The sequence below is a fragment of the Sceloporus occidentalis genome, unplaced genomic scaffold (assembly GCF_023333645.1).
Source record: "Sceloporus occidentalis isolate IW3139 unplaced genomic scaffold, rSceOcc1.0.p SCAF_8, whole genome shotgun sequence".
Lineage (NCBI taxonomy): Eukaryota > Metazoa > Chordata > Lepidosauria > Squamata > Phrynosomatidae > Sceloporus > Sceloporus occidentalis.
The window spans coordinates 16430636-16448015 of record NW_028316988.1 but is presented as its reverse complement, the minus strand read 5'-3'; the positions used below and the strand labels follow the sequence as shown (position 1 = coordinate 16448015).

Below are 17380 nucleotides of genomic sequence, written 5' to 3'. Positions count from 1 at the left end.
TGCATAAGAGGATATTTTTGCAGCAACCCATCTCCTCAATAAGGTTGAGCAAAATGCAACCATGTGGACTACACCTCCCAGCGCTCCTCACCAACGGCTATGCTTTCTACAGCTGATGGGAGTGGCAGTTTGGCAACATCTGGAGGGCTGCCCACCCCTTCTGCATGTAGGAGGCTCAAAGAATACATTTGGACTTCTGCTCCTGTATTCTGTTAAACTCAGGCATCCTTTTGAGGTCAGCTTCCTCTCGACACACAAACACACTGCCCTCCAATCATGAAAATGGATCATCTGTTAGAAGCCACAACCGCACAGCTGGCAGCACACAAGTTCTATATGCTATGTGACAGATGAACTGGGGATAAAGAGAAAGCCGGCTTCCTGGGAGGTGGGCAATGGCAAGGGGTCTTTGGTTGTTGTTGTTGTTGGGTGCCTTCAAGTCATTTCCGACTTATGGCAACCCTATGATGGAGTTGTCTTGGCAAGTTTCTTCAGAGGCGGTTTGTCATTGCCATCTTCCGAGGCTGAAAGCATGTGACTTGCCCAAGGTCACCCAGTGGGTTTCCATGGCTGAGCAGAAATTTGCAGGTCTTCAGGATACACGTATTTTTCCCCATCAAGGACCACCAACCAGAACCTGATGCTAGACAGGGGCTCAGAAGCAGAAGGAGACACAAAACAATGGGCCAAAGCAGAATGCCAATGATCTACCCATTGCAACTCAGGAGCCACCACCCTGGAGATATGTAGCTATATATCCATATATGTAGACAGATCTTGTAGCACCTTTGAGACTGATATAAAGAAGTTGGCAGCATGAGCTTTCGTAGACTACGGTCTACTTCCTCAGATGCATATAGTGGAGTTGATGCTGCCAACTTCTTTCTTTCAGTTAGTCTCAAAGGTGCTACAAGATCTCTCCACATACTGATTCTACAGACTAACACGGCTATATCTTTAAATTCTATATATCTAAATAGTTTATATAGATATTATATTATACTATGTATAGTTGTTGTGTGCCTTCAAGTTGTTTCTGACTTATGGTGACCCTAAGGTGGGTTTTCTTGGCAAGATTTATTCAGAGGTCTTGCCATTGCCTTCTTCTGAAGCTGAGAGTACATGACTTGCCCAAGATCACCCAATGGATTTCATGGCCAACCTGGGAATCGAACCCTGGTCTCCAGAAGCTCTATGGCTGGTACACACACACACACACACACACACACACACACACACACACCTGCTTCCAAGTTGCTACTGGATAGGGATTCTAATGGGAAAATCAGCTACATAAAGCCCTGGTGGAAAGCAACACTCATATTTTACAGCCAAGGAGCATAGCAGCTAAGAGATCTAGGGTCAACACAAAGCCAACCTGTTGCACACAAACATACACATTTGTCATTTAATATGCTTCTGTTCAGCCACCAGAAGTTTAAAAAACACACACACAACCAATCCGCAAAAGCCCTCTTAGTCAACCAAGCATAAATTGTTCAGAAATCTACTGATATAGCCCAATTGATTCTGCCTGCCTTGACTTGGTCTACCCATAGTATGTAGAGAGATCTTGTAGCACCTTTGAGACTAGCTGAAAGAAAGAAATTGGCAGCATGAACTTCCTTGGTTGGAGCCCTCATATAATCCCATTTGAGCTTCTTCTATCTCAAGAGAACAAGGAGTGAACGTCAGTTGGATCAGATGCACTGTGCAGCTGGGGGGGGGGAATGTTTTTGGGGAAGACAGGTTTCTGTAAACAGAAGCTTGGGGAGAAGTGTAAAGAGAAGTGCTTCTTTTCCATCCACTGTTTCGTCCAATGCAAGCGGGGAGGACTGAAATGGAGGTCTTTTTTCTGTCTAGCGGCAAGAGCAGGCAGACTCCAAGATGCATTTTCCAGCTTGAGCAATATAATTAAAGGCAGAAAGCAACTTCGCCTGGTAAATGTATTATGCTGGTTCTTTGTTGTTCTTGTTGGAGAAGACAGCGTCTGGCTCCTCACAAACTACACTCGTGGGTCAACGCGGATTCTGGCTTCACTGGTAACTGGAAAGGATCAAGGTACCTGATCAATTCTGCAGACCAAAAACCACCCCTTCCCATCTTTTCTGCTCCTCCTGCTTCTCTCCAAAGGAAACTTGGTGGAAGAACCAGATGCAATGAGCAAGAACTGGGATTGTTTTAGCAAACCCTGGCTGAGAAACCCTGCTCTAAATTGTTGGGCCTCGATCTCTGGTCCTCCAGATATTTTTTTACGCCGGCTCCCAGAATCCTGTCTGTCGGCCCTCTTGGCTGGGAACTGAAGTCCAAAACATCTGGAGGACTCAGCTTGAGAACCGCTGCTCCAGACGCCTTGACTACAGCTCCCATCATTTCTCATTATAGTGAATGCTGGCTAGGGCTGCTGGGAACATCTCCTATTAATTTCAGATTGCCCAATAATGAGTCAGAGTCCTGTTTATTGCTCTTTATTGTGATTTCGTGATTACTGGAGAAATCCAAATGCCAAAAGTTATAAAATAACTTCTCTTCCAGTTCCCTCGTGGCTTCCCGAAAAGGTTTTCAACCTCCCTGATGGCCAATTCTTTGCACCAAAAAATGCAGGCCATCTTTTGAAAAGGAACTGGACTGGACAACAGCTCCCCAAATCCTACGACAATATGGCTGGAGATGGTGGGAAGTGTTGCCCAGTCCACCATATCGAAGAAACAGATGGCAAAGTGGTTTCAGATAGTCTCAGTCACAGAGTGTCCTTCTCCACAGATGAAGTCAATACATACGTGAAATGCATCTCATAATTCCAATTATTCCAGAAGTACCGGAATTAGCCTTGGGCACACAGACAAGGCTCCATACTAACAAGACAATAAATCAAGTCCCTGCCCCAAAGAGGTTGGAAGACGTATATTACAGCTCAAAACAAACAGCAGAAACAGACAAGGCCATAAATTTGGGGCTTTAGCAGCCCTGGCAGTTTAAGTAGCACCGAGAGGGAAGGAACAACTTGATAGGAAAACTAGCTGCATTAGAACAAGAACGGATATTCCTTTTCAAGAATCCCCCCCCCCCTTCTAAAACCTGGTACCCTCCAGACGTTTTGACTACAGCCTCCATCACCTCAATGGCTGTCATTGGTGGCTGTAGCTGATGGAAGTTGTCGTCCAACAATCTGTAGAATGCCAAACAGAAGAAGGCTGTTTTGAACATAGTGGTTTGAGTGTTGGTCTATGATCTTGGGCAAGTCACATGCTCTCAGGGGAAGGCAATGTCAAGCCTCCTTCGAACAAATCAGAATCTCCCAAACAGAGCTGTCAGGTTAAATAAGGGGCAGAGCTCCTATACTTTGTGAAGAGGGAATTTTAGCAGGTGCTGGTTGCAAAACAACCAAGACTTGCACAACAACTACACACTGGAAGGAGAGTGGGCTATATGTACCCATGTCCCCCTCTTACCAGACTTGATGCTGCTCCAGTCTCAGGGGATAGAACTTATCACGTTTTAATCTGTATTGTAAGATGCCTTGGGTTGCTTGCTGGGAGAAAGGTGGGATATAAATTTAATGCATTCATTAGTTTCTTTAAAAAGCCATGCAGACTGACTCCCAGATAGGGACACACAGCCTTCAACCCCATCTTTTAAAAAATGACACTCACCTCCCAACATTTCAATCAAACCAAGAGAAACACCGCAAGGCGAACAGAAACTTGAATCCAGAAGCACACCCTGGAAACACAAGAGACATCTACTCCTCCTTTGCTGGACTGGTGCAACAGTCCTTGGAGCACTGCTTCCCAACCATTACATCCCAAATATTGTTGGATTACGGTTCCCAGAATCCTCCCGTTCGCCCCCAGGTTGTCATACTGACCGGAACTACAAACACAATAACATCTGGGAGCCAAGGTTGGGAACTGACCCAGAGCAGTGTTTCTTAAGCTATCTGATGTGAAAGACTGGCATTCTTTTTTCCTTAGTGCATCACCGACTGAAACCACATTTGTGTCCATTGGATACAATGGCTTCTTTTTTCCAGGAAACTCCCCAATTGATGCGTTTGTGGACTAGCACCGGTTCACAGGCCACCATTTTGAGCAGCACTGGCCTAGAGGTTACCTGGCAGCTCTGCTGGGACAACCAGTTCCTTCAGTTTCCTCCTCACCTGAAACAACATCCATGCCAGCCACTCATTTCACAAACTGCTTTGCAACTTGAAAGCCCATCTCTGCTCCTGCTTGCTACCCTTCCTCATCTCCTTTTTTTCCCCTATCGCGTTGAGTCTTTAAGATTGCAAGCCTGCAGTCGGGGACTGTCTTGTTCTTACTGATCTTTTTGTAAGCTGCTTTGAGAGACAGTCCAGCCGAGGAACAGGGTTAAAACACTGCAAAGAAAACCAGCGAGAGCCTAAGAGCACCCTTGAGCCTTCCCTGCCCAGATCCATAGTATTCCCAATGTTATCATGCCAGCTGAAAGCACTGGAGGCCAACGCTGATGCCAAAAAATTGTTCTCACAACTCTGCAGAGCATCCCAGACTTAAGATACACTCTTTTGGACAACCCCATTTGCCATAAACTGGGGTTCCTTCTTTTGCTTTTTGTGAAAATCTGGATTATTTGTAAACTCGATAAAAACAGAAGTCTTGCAGGACACTCACCGTGTATCAGAAAATAAATACACTGGTCCCTCCACATTCGCTGGGGTTAGGGGTGAAGGACCTCTGTGAATGTGGAAAAACTGCAAACAGAACACTGTTCTTTTTACCTGCGAGAACACCTGTCTAGGAATCTCCATATCCTCCAGTGCAACTCGACGGTCAACATCTGACAAAAGTTGCTCTACAGAAGATAAAATGGGCGTTGTATATGTAAAATATAAAGGACAGCTCTGTCCCAGCATCTTGGTGTGCCACAAGGCAGAACGGCACAAAGAACGTGAAAAGGACAAGACAATCAATGTTTCCCCAATGGCACCACGTTCTAGATCCCACGCTACCCCAGCCATGTCAAACACCCTGGTCTCTCCTCTTCCGGCGCATACTCACAGAAATTCTTGCGCATGCATCTCCAGCTCACATCAAGCTCCGACAGCCCAAATGTGCCTTGCATCCAGCCCTTGGCTTTGGAAGGTCCCCCAGCTGTCCTTGCAAACTCATCTGGCAAGCGGCGACAGTCGTGGGGACATCATGGAGCGCACTGTGTGCCCTGTGTTTGTGAGTCTAGGGAAGCAGGAGCCAAGCCATGCCAACCGCATGGGAAGGTACTGTCTAGACAACTCTTGGTGGGGAAGAGGCAGGAGATGAAGAACATGGGCTTTCCGCCTCGAGGTTGCCATGATTTTCTAACAGCTGGGCTGGTATGCTTTTAACAGAGACCTAATGCAACAGAGAGGGTGAATTCTCTTGCAACCACTACATTCTTCCTCTGGTCCAATACACACTACAAAAATAATTCAGCTTGAGATTGCTTTATCTGCCCTGGCTCGGTGCTAGGGAATCCTGGGAACTGTAGTTGATGGTGGCACCTGACAGAGGAAGCTAAATGCCTCACAAAACTACAGTTCCCAGGATTCCCTGGCACTGAGCCAAGACAGTTAGAGCGGTCTCAAAGTGGATGATTCCCGCAGCGCGTCTTCGACCTCTGTTGTGAAATAGCTGCAGCTCACTACATTGCTTCATGTTAGCCCCCCACCACAACCTTGCGTCCTTTGAATGAGATGAACTATAGTGCCCATTGTTCCCCGGTGAGCATTATGCAAGTTGTAATGAAACCCACTGGGTGCTTTGGAGCAAGTCGCATTCTCTCAGCCTCGGGGGAAGGCAACGGCAAACCTCCTCTGAACAAATCTTGCCAAGGAAACCCCATGATAGGTTCACCTTCAGGTCGCCATAAGTTGGAACCTTGTGTTAAGGCACACAAAAGCAACAACAAACCCAACACTAATAGAGCATGGATGCTGTCATGATACGTGGATATTGACCCAATAGTCCTCCTTGGGTAGGAAGAGCAAGCTGCGTATCTGCCGCCTTAGCTCCAATCATCCACCATCTACAGCTGGATCCAGAAAACAATTAATCATCATCATCATCATCATAGCAACAACGTTTATTTATAACGCCCTTTCCAACAAAGGGTGCATACAAATGGCCCTCCACATTGGCATCTTTGGCTTTGATTATGCGCAGTTTTGAGGACTATGTCCTCCCTAGGACCTCCTGCGCCACTTTGCCAGATGTTGACCATAGAGTTGTGCTGGAGGACCCAGACGTTCCTAGAGCAAACACTTCTCTAGCATTTATTGGTCCTCCGGCATGACTCTGTGATTAACCTTTGTCAGATGCTGACCATAGAGTTGCGCTGGAGATTCCTAGAGAGGTGTTCTCTTAGGTAAAAAATAGCGTTGTTGTTGTTGTTGTTGTTTTGTGGTGTTTCCACATCCATGGGGGTCCTTCAACCCTAACCCCAGCGAACGCAGCAGGACCACTGTAAACAAAAACGGACAATAAAATACAACTCTATAAGGTAAGACACCAATATATGAAAACTAACTCCGTATAATTAGGCGCTCATTTCCACCCCACAGAATTTAAAGGGCTATGGATTTATAAACAGTGCCCAACTGCAGGAAGCCGATGTTAAAACCCTGGTGTTTGTAGTTCTGCAAGATCTTTAAAGAGTGCTAGTGCCTCACGAAACTACAAATCCCAGGATTCCCTAGGACTGAGCCATGGCCGGCAGGGGGTTGGACTGGATGGCCCTTGCGGTCTCTTCCAACTCTATGATTCTATGATTAAAATGGCATCAAACTGCAGGAATCCAATGTTAAAATCCTGGGATTTGTAGTTTCACTGGGCCTCTAGCCTTTTTTTTACAGTACTTCACCGAACTACAAATCCCAGGATTCCATGGCAGTTAAAGCACTGTCAAACTGCATTATTTCTACAACGTAGAACCTTCTACAGCCACAAACCCCGCCCCTTAGGAATTGGGACACGCCTAGTGGGCGGAGTTAAGCAGTATTTGTTACTAAGCCACGCCCAGTGGGTGGAGTTAAGCGGTATTAGTGACTATGTCAACATCATTTGCCGGATAGGCCACGCCCAATGGGCGGGGTTAAGATCAGTTCCTCAAGCCCCGCCCCCCGTCGACACTCCGACCGTTAATTCTTACCGTTGGGCGACACTGAAGAGGCGAGGCTCGGGGTTCCGGGGCTCCATGGAGGCTCATCCCTCCAGCCCCGAAACCGCCGATTCGGTTGAGCTCCAAGGCTCGACTCGGTCCCCTCAGCCCACATTCCCCCTCAGAGCCATCTCCAAAGCGGTCCGCCCCCAAACAGTGGCGCCAGCCAATCAGCACCCACGCTCTAGCGCCCCGACCAATCAGCGGGCGCGTTGATAGATAACAGACAGGGGCTACAGGCCGGCTTATTTAAGCGACCGAAAGGGCCCGCCCCCTTCCACGGCTCGGCAGCCAATCCCCGCCTCCCGAGTGACGCGGTGCACCTTGGGATTTGAAGTTCTTGGGAATATGAGGAGAAATAACCGTCCCAAGGATAGTAATACAGTACTATAACGCCATTTTAACTGCCATGGCACCATCCTAGAGGATCCTGGGATTTGTAGTTTTATGAGGCACCAATATTTTTTGGGCAGAGAAGGCTAAAGACCTTGAAAAACTACAAATTCCAGGATTTTACACTGGATTCTACATCTATACTGTAGAAATGATGCAGTTTTGACACCATTTTAACTGCTGTAGCTCAAATCCTATGGAATCCTGGGATTTGTAGTTTTTGTGAGGCATCAGCACTCTTTGAGCAGAGGAGGCTAGGTCTTGCAAAACTACAAATCCCAGGATTTTTCACTGGACTTCTACATCTGCACTGCAGAAATAATGCAGTTTCATGCCGCTTTAGGGGACCATCCTAAAATATCCTGGGATTCGTAGCTTTCTGAGGCAGCAATATTCTTGGGGCAGAGGAGGCTATAAGGCCCTGCAAAACTACGGATCCCAGGATTTTACACTGGATTCTATATCTACGCTGCAGAAATGATGCAGTCGGATGCCACTTTAACTGCCTGGTTATTCACAGGTTAATGGCACTTGAACTGCTTTTCAGTGTGGCATCGTACGAAAAGCTCTGTCGCAATTGCGCGATATCCACTGGATATCCCCAGGATCATGGCCGTTTAATGAAAACACCCGTGTGAAAATCGTAATTGCGAATGCGCAGTTTCCATGGGATAACCCCTGTTTATACCTCCAGTTGTCCCCGTGTGATGAAAGTCCCCAGAATTCCATAGCACTGAGCCATGAGTCTGTATCTGTTATGTGGCACAGAATTGTTGTAAATGGTTATTAGGTTTAATGTAGTATGATGGTTTTGTTTCACTGCCAGGAAAAGGGGACGAAGACTAGGCACTCTTGTGAAATGTCCTGTCTCTGCTGCCAAAAGAACTTGGCCGGCTTCGGGTGTTACGACCCTTAAATGAGCAAGTAGGCTGCCATAGAGTCATAAAGTTGGAAGAGACCTCAAGGGCCATCCAGTCCAGCCCCATTGTGCCATGCAGGAACTCTCCATCAAAGTATCCCCATTGACAGATGGCCATCCAGCCTCTGCTTAAAGCCCTCCAAAGAAGGAGACTCCAACGCTCTTGTGATCTTGGGCAAATCACATGCTCTTATCCTGAAGGGAAGGCAACAGCAAACCTCCTCTGAACAAATCTGGCCAAGAAAACCCCATGATAGGTTTACTTGGGGTCGCCACAAGTCAGAAACGATGTGAAGCCACACCACAACAACAGCAGTGCATGCGTGCCATGCGCCTTATCAATGCACAAGGAAGCACAACATTGAGGAAGTGATCAGACACCGTCTGTCCTATTAGATGGAGACTCCCACAGCAATACTCTGCCTATCGGTCACCCAACAAAAAATGTTCTTCTGGAAATACAACTTTTGCTTAACTCCTTATAGTCGAAGGATGCTCAAACATCCGCGGCAGCCAAAGAATATCACAAGAGATATGGATGCATTCTTTCCAGAAAAGACACAAACAAACAAACATGCCTTTTCAGTGAAGCAAATCTCAGCTCAGAGAGCATCCTCTCTTAGGATTTTTCTCTGGAATCATTAAGAAGGCCATTACTCCCCTTTCCTCCTCTTTCTTTCCTTCTCTCCAAAAGATCAGGATAATAAATACAATCTTCTTATCAAGATGTAAGATCAGCTGCTCTTTAGTACCCTCCTGTGGCCAAACCTTGCAACAGCAAAGTACAATAACATCCAAAATCCACAAAATAGAGGATGTACAAGTGGTCCCTCCACATTCACTGGAGTTACAGGTGAAGGACCCCCATGAATGTGGAAAACCCACAAATAAAAAAACCCACTATGCTTTCTACCAAAGAGGACACCTCTCTAGGATTCTCCATGTCCTCCAGCGCAACTCTATGGTCCACGTCTGCCAGATGTTGATCACAGAACCATGCTGGAGGACCTACAAATGCCTAGAGAAGTGTTTTCTTTTGGAATGTCTATGTTCTCCAGCGCAACTCTATGGTCAACTTCTGGCAGAGTTGCGCTGGAGGGCCTACTGCACATCTGCAGAAAGATATTATGCCAAAAAAAGGCCAAAGCCACAAATGCGGAGGGCCAACTGTTGCGCCCTTGAGACTAACTGAAAGAAATAACTTGGCAGCATGAGCTTTCGTAGCCTTAAGTCGACTTCCTCAGATGCATACTGGCCAATAAAGGCATCACTGTCTCGTGGATATTGGGTGTTGTTGTACTTTTGCTACATGGCCAACACAGCTACCCCTGGATAGGTTTGATAGAAATGCAGACATTTCCTGGTACGCCTCAAACTATGGATTATGAGAGACACATTTGTCTTTGAAAAGGCAGCGCAATATATAAGCTTGCACCCCAAAACTTCCTTTGCCTCCTTCTCTGCCCACTCCTTAGTTTTGTGGAGGAGAGTTTGTTATCTTTAGGCCTAGTTTTGCAGCATGTTTATGAGCTCAAAAATAATACCCAACGATTAGGAAAATGGTTATAGATTTAGCCAGCAGCATCAAAATCATGGTCAATCAATATTGCGAGATTGCAAAAGAGACAATGCATAGATACCCTGAAATACTTTCCGAGGAAGGAGAGCCGGAATGCAAAACGCTCCCAAAGCCCTCCTCTCTTACCTCATGCTGCTAGGATTTCTTGTCCACTTAGTATGAACAAGAAGCTACCGCAAGGAGGGAAGGAGAGGGAAGAAAGAGAGAGAGGCAATCTGAAAAAAAAGAAAGAAGAAAAAAGAAACAGGAAAGGAAAAAGGAAAGGAACCAAGAAGGCTAAGCATGAATGACGCACACTCATTGGCTTGGATGCAGCTGAGTTTAAAACGTGGGATTTCGAGCTTAGCTGTCTGCAAGAAGACTAGAATCCCCTACCCTTTGCCAGAACACACTAAAAACACAACAGACAAGGCAACCACAACATCGCAGGATGGGCCAAGCAAAGATCACAATTCCACTCTAATCCAAAAGCTGGTAAAATGTGATGCTTTTGCAAAAGATTAAGGACCACCAGACGCTTCTAGTGGATCCCACTATATGGTTTTGGACAGTTCCCTTCTCCACTGAATAACAACAGATACACCAATAGGAAAGAATTCATCCTGGTGCGCAGAGCTCGCTTTGTCTTCAGATCTTGCACAGATGCGTCGTACCAGGAACCACAATGCTATCAGAGGCCTAAATACTATTTCTAAATACACTTGTCCCTTCACATTCATTGGGGTTAGGGCCACAGGACCCTAACAGGAAAATCACACACAACAAAACACTATGTTTTTACCTGAGAGAACACCTCTCTAGGAATCTCTAAGTCCTCTAGTGCAACTCTGTGGTCAACATCTGCCAGACATTAACCATAGAGTTGCGCTGGAGGAGCTACAAAGGCCTAGTAGAGCATTCTCTCTAGGAATCTTTAGGTCCTTTAGTGTGACTTTTGGTTACAGTTGACCATAGCATTGTGCTGGAGACCTAGATATTCCTAGAGAGAACATATTAATAAAATCCATGAATAATCAAATCCGCAAAAGTCAAATCCGCAAATGTGGAGGGATGACTGTACTTCTTGTTGTGTGCCTTCAAGTTGTTTCTGACTCGTGGTGACTGAAAGCGATCCTATCATGGGTTTTCTCAGCATATTTCTTCCGAACGGGTTCGCCATTGCCATCCTCTGAGGCTGAGAGAGTGTGCCGTGCCTAAGGCCACCCAATGGGTTTCTGTGTCTGAGTGGGGATTTGGTCTCCAGAGCCATAGTCCAATGCTCAAACAGCTGGAACTTTCAGTTACTGCAATGCTAGAAATTGAGGGGTTGAAGGAACATTTCATTTTGGGGGGCAGGATTCTAATTTGGAGGGACAATGCCTTTGTTTTGCCCCCTTATAACTGGCCATGTTTTGCTCCTTATAGCTGACCCTTATAGCTGGCCATACATACAAATGTGTGGAAGAATCCCTTGAATGGAAGAAAGGCAGGATATAAATCCTTGAAATAAAATAATGAATGGGTAAGCATTTGTGCCTCGGGCAGCAAATTTCTTGGGTTGGCCCTCAGACCTTTTCTAAAGGAGAGGTACCTGGCATCCTTTGAAATGTTCCTGTGATTCTCTGGCCACACAGTTGGAATGCAAACATTTACCCACAGAAATCTATTTCACTACGACTGCAGACTAGAAATCCTTTCAAATAATGGACGCGGTTCAAAAAATCTCCAAAACAGAATGGGAACAGCAAAGCTGGCACCAACCTGTCGACCTGGCATGGTCTGACCACAGCGCTGGCAAAAGCCAACTGTCGTCACTCAGTTGCTTGAAAGACCTCAAAGCAATCTTGCAACAAAGGAATCCAGCGTCGCTTCTGCTGCGGCCCAGACTGTAATTTCCAAGAACTTCAGAGACGTTTAGGCCAAAAAAATATGAGCGACCGAAAGGGAGACTGCTGAATTTCCATCCACTTATATGAAATGCAGGGTTGCCATATTGGCACCAGCAATAGTAGCCAACTTGGCACAGTGGTCTGAGTGTTGCACAGGGACTCTGGAGACCAGGGTTCGATTCCCAGCTCAGCCATGAAACCTGCTGGCTGACCCTGGGCAAGAAGTCACACTCTCTCAGCCTCAAGGGAAGGCAATGTCAAACCTCCTCTGAAGACATCTTGCAAAAAAAAAAAAAACCTTTATGAGAGGGTCACCATAAGTCAACATGAAGGCGCATAACAACAGAACATAACATCAACAGCAACAAATTGCAGCCTTTCCAGACGCTCGATCATTTTTCAGATGCCCTTTTCTGTGCCTTTTCCAATATCCTTTCAAAGATGAAGTCACCAGAACTGCACGCAGTAATCCAATTGCATCAGAGATTTATATCACGGCGCTAGAGATCTTGGCTGTCTGATTTTCAGTCTCATTTTGTAATGATCCCTAGCATTAAATTTCCTGTTTGCAGATGCTGAGGCAACGCTTCCTATCCTCTGTCCACCACATGACCCTGAAAGAACACTTTCTGGAATGATCTCTCCATCTGTTCCTACCATATCACAGAGTTTGGGGAACTTACTTTGGGCCCCACTGGCTGGGGGATTATGGGATCTGAAATCCAAGATATCTTAAAGATGAGCTTCAACAGAGATAGATGTAAAGTCTTGCATTTAGGATCCAAAGAAAGCTAAGTATAGGATGCAAGATTCCTCACTTGGTAGCAGTACTAGCAAAAATGATCTTGTAATGGAACACAAGCTGAATTTGGGCCATTAGTGTGATGCAGCAGCAAAGACAGTTAATCCAATCCTGGGCTTCATTACCAAAAGGAAAGAGTCCAGATCATGCAGGAAGTCATCATTCTGGCCTGTTGTAATTTGGCTGCATTTGGGGACAGACACTGGCGAACTGGAGCACAAACCAGATGGCCAGGGTTCTGCAAAAAGGGTTGAAAGAGTTTGGTATATTTAGCCTCGGAGAAGAAAATTAAGAAGGAAACGGGACGGCAGCAATCTTCAAATATTTGAAGGCTTGTCATGGGGAAGATAGAGCAACCTGTTTCTCTGTAATTCCAGAGGACAAGTTTAGAACCAAAAAAGCAGAAATTGCAACTTTAGGTTGAACATTAAGCGATCTTTGCTAACAGCAAGAGTTGTTCAGCTGAGAAACAGAAGGCGTAAGGATGAGCTCTTCTTTCCTTGCAGTATTCAAGCAGAGACTAGATTGCCTTCTATTACAGATGTCACCATACATGCCAAACACTTCCAATGCCATGATTTTGAGTTCAACTATGGAGGCACCACTTCCAAAAATGCCCAGTGCCAAATCTGCATCAACCAACCTGCTCTGGCAAGGATTGGAAAATCACTGTCAGATTAAGCTTTTTTATTTCCTCTGTTATGGAATTTACTACCAATCGAGGCTGTGATCTAAGACAAAACTTTTCTCTCTCTCTCCATCCAGTTATGTAGAGAGATCTTGTCGCACCTTTGAGACTCACTGGAAGGAAGGAGTTGGCGGCAGGAGCTTTTGTAAACTTGCCTACTTCCTTGGATGCATTTGGGAGTAGATTTAAGTCTATGAAAGCTCGTGGCTCTACTACACCACTAGAAAACACACAACAGGAGGGTCCCATAGGAAACACACTTTGCCAGTATCACACCGAGGCGGAATACAAACCCTTGAAATCAATAAAATAAGTGAATTGGTTTCATTGCCACCAGGAGCAGGTCTTTTGCGCATCTAATGGATCTCGATGATCCCTTCTAGACCAAGGCAAGCACTTGATGGTTAATGGTGGGAAATACATTTTTAAATACAATCTGGAAATAGTTAGCATTGCAGCTAAACTCAGGGAAAGGAGGAGGGGATCTGATGACTTTATGGCCCCAGATCTCCAAAACCAGACCTCCCTTTGCATTTTGGCAGGAGAATCTATCTATGGGAATGGGACTGAATCCAGAAGTGAAGAAATAGTGGGGGAAACAGGATGGATGAGAAAGTAAGAGGAGGGTGTCTCCTAATGTGGCTAGTTTTCTAGAAGAGGGGAAGATCAAAACCATAGGAAAGGGGGAGCAATCCAGAGCAACCCCCTCCTTTAAACCCAAAGCAAGTCCTCCTTTAAACCCAAAGCAATTCCCTCTTTTTCTCTCCCCCTCCTTCTTGAAACCCCCCCAAAACAATCCCTCTGCAGCAGTAGCAGCAGTAGAGCAGGGAGCTCTGCTTTCCCCTCCTGGACTGGCAAAGAAGAAAATGCAGGTGGATGAGAAGAGAGAGAGAGATACACATTGCCAACATCTAAAAAGCTTTCCAAAAAATCAGAATAAAATCTGGTGCATCATTTGGGGTGCAGTGCATTAAAACCCAGGCTCCTTCCAACACCAGCAGCCCATTCCTTCCCAGCCAGGGCAATAGGTCCCTGTTCTCAAAGGGCATCCTTCCCCATAGAAAGAGATGCCCAATGCTGTGCCTACTTGTCTCCTTCCTCCTCCTCCTCCTCGTTCTGGCATTCGAAGCTGACTCCTTTGCGCAGAAGGGCATCCCGGCGGCTCCTCAGGCGGGACACAGGCGCTGCTTCCAGGGCCATCCTCGCCACCATCGCCAGCACCCCCAACAGCACCAGGACTGGAGGTGCCCAGGTGCCCACTGGACGCCCAGATGGCCCCTGCCAGCCTCCCTCTCCTACTCCTCCTCCTGCCACTCTTTACCCTCCCTCTCCAAAGCTGGGCGGGTCCTGCTTTTGGAGAGATGAGCGCAGGAAGAGAAGAAGGATGCCAAGGGGGCAAAGCAGACCCCCCCAGGTGCCAAGGGGGCACAAGATGCCAAGGGAGCAGAGCAATAGCCCAATATGGCAAGGGGGCACAAGATGGCAAAGGGGCAGAGCAGCTCTTCAAGATGCCAAGTGGGCAGAGCAACAGCCCAAGATGCCAAGGGAGCACAAGATGGCAAGGGGGCCAAGCAGTCCTTCAAAGGTGCCAAGGGGGCAGAGCAACAACCCAGGATGCCAAAGGGGCGCAAAATGGCAAGGGGGCAGAGCAAGCCAAGATGACAAAGGGGCACAAGATGGCAAGGGGACAGAGCAGCCCTTCAAAAGATGCCAAATGGGGGAGAACAGCCCCTCAAGATGGCAAGGAAGCACAAGATGCCCAAGGGGCAGAGCAGCCCCTCAAAAGATGCCAAGAGAGCACAGGATGTCAAGGGGCAGAGCAGTCTCTCAAAGTACCAAGGGGACACAAGATGCCAAGGGAGCAAAGCAGCCAAAGATGGCAAGGCAGCAGAACACCAACCCAAGATGCCCAGGGGGCACAAGATGCCCAAGGGGACAGAGCAGAGCCTTGAGGTGCCAACCATCGCCCACCCACACCCCTATCTTTCCCCCTTACCTGGCATAGACCCAGTCTTTCATGGCCAGCTTGCCTGCCTGCCTGCCTGAGATGCTTTCAGCTCTTGAAAGAAGAAAGAATCCAAAATGAGGTGAGAGGAGGCGGGAGTCCAAGTGAGCTCTCTGCACATGCTCAGAGACCAGGGGTGGCTTCCTGTGTCTGGGGAAGGGCTGGTGGGGAGGGTTTCCAAAAGCACATCCACACTGTAAAGCTATAATGCAGTTTGACACCACTTTAAGGGCTGCAGCTCCATCTTATGGAATCCCGGGATCTGTAGTTTTGCAAGGTTTTTAGCGTTGGAAGGAAGGCGAAAGAGGGCTGGAGAAACACAGTAAACAATGTAATAAACAAAGCAACAAAGAAGGTCATAAACAATGTCATAAACAATGCAATAAATAAGGCCTGGATGGTGGAGGAGGATATTCTCACTTTGAGAGCTGTCTTAAGAAAGGCCAGCTGGATCTAAACAGAGTCAAGATGGAACCTGGGGAGATTTTGCTGGATCAATATTCCCTTATCAATAAGAAAAGTATTGCATACGTGAGAGAAATGTTTAAAAAAGAAAGAATGACATACATGTCAGAAACAAAGCCATGCCAGAAATGGGTTTACTCTCTGTCGAATTCCAAGACAGGATTTTTCATTGATGAAAGACGCTGAGAACTTGCCTCGCCTTTTCCAACCCGATTTCCCCCCAAATGTATTGGACTACAATCCCCATCATCCCTAGACAGCACAAGGCTGGGAAGGCTGCTCTAGCAAGTGGAACGGGAGCCATTCAATAAATAGCCATTCAACCTCAGAAACTTGTTTTAAGGCACTGGTTGGACTCCAGCTCCCATCGCACCTCACCATTGACTGCATTTAGGCCTGCTGGGAGCTGCAGTCCAACAATATTCCAGCCCTGTTTGAAATACAAGCATTGTTCCAAATGGCAAACTGAGAAAAATGTTCTTTAAAATAAAAATAAAGGGCAAGCCCCAGAAAAACTAGGCCAGTTTGTGGTCAAAAGGGCATATGGAGCACATAATAACATGTCAAGTTTCTCTCCTTTCCAATATCAAGGAAAGTGCCTGTTCAAATAGCCGTTTGAGAGACTGGACGTCTATTGACCAGAGAACACTGAAGATAAGCGCCCAGATAAAAAGTTTGCAGTATGCTTTCTGTATCAGCAAAAAACCAGTCAAGATCATAGATTTGCTTTGGAGATCTTTTTCATTTCCACTCCGGAGAGGTCACGCATATCGGGAAGCCGATAAAAGGAAAAAACACCCTGCAAAGTCAGAATAACCTTGGCCACAAGAAGACTTAACCAACATGATCCTTGGTTGATGTGTGCTTTTCTGTCGTTTCTGACTTACGGCTACCCTTAAGGCAAATTTATCATGGAGTTTGCTTTTCAAGATTTGTTTTAAGAGGGTTTGCCATTGCCTTCCTCCGAGGCTGAGAGAGTGAGACATACCCAAGTTCAGCCAGTGAGTTTCATGGCTGAGCGGGGATTTGAATCTTGGTCTCCAGAGTCATAGTCCAGCTCCCAAACCACTACTCCATGCTGGCTGTTATATATGGCGGAGGTCTTTATTTGTGTATTTGTCCATGGCAGAGAGTTGGACTAGATGGCCCTTGTGGTCCCTTTCAACTCTAGGATTCTATGATCCTAGGCTGCATCAATAGGACTATAATGTCTAGACTGAGGGAAGTAATAGCACCACAATTCAAAAAGGATGTTGAGAAACTGGAGCATGGTCCAGATCTAGAGACTATCTGTGAGTGCTTTGAGTGTGTCGTCCTGCATGGCAGAATGGGGTTGGACCGGATGACCTTTGGGATCTCTTCCAACTTTATGATTCTGTGTTACAGGAGAGTAGATTTCCATTGAGTATCAGAAGGAACTTCTTGACATAAGAATGGTTTGGCAATGGAACCAATTGTATAGAAAGATGGTAGGGTCTCCTTGTCTGG

At 46.4% G+C, this 17380-nt stretch overlaps 1 protein-coding gene across 4 annotated transcripts in view; it reads right to left on the bottom strand.

Moving 5' to 3' along the window:
- The window catches only part of LOC149308049 (GTPase-activating Rap/Ran-GAP domain-like protein 3), a 58718-nt gene extending 43249 nt beyond the window's left edge, over positions 1 to 15469 (bottom strand). The window contains exon 1 of one of the 4 annotated variants that reach the window (XM_089534979.1): positions 15419 to 15469. In XM_089534979.1, the coding sequence (XP_089391105.1) occupies positions 15419 to 15441 (23 nt within the window). In that variant the 5' untranslated portion in view covers positions 15442 to 15469. Of the gene's footprint in view, positions 1 to 7164; positions 7317 to 14509; positions 14623 to 15418 lie in introns of those variants that run through there. The other 3 variants (XM_089534977.1, XM_089534980.1, XM_089534978.1) reach the window with 3 other exon arrangements.
- Positions 15470 to 17380: the final 1911 nt, after the last annotated feature.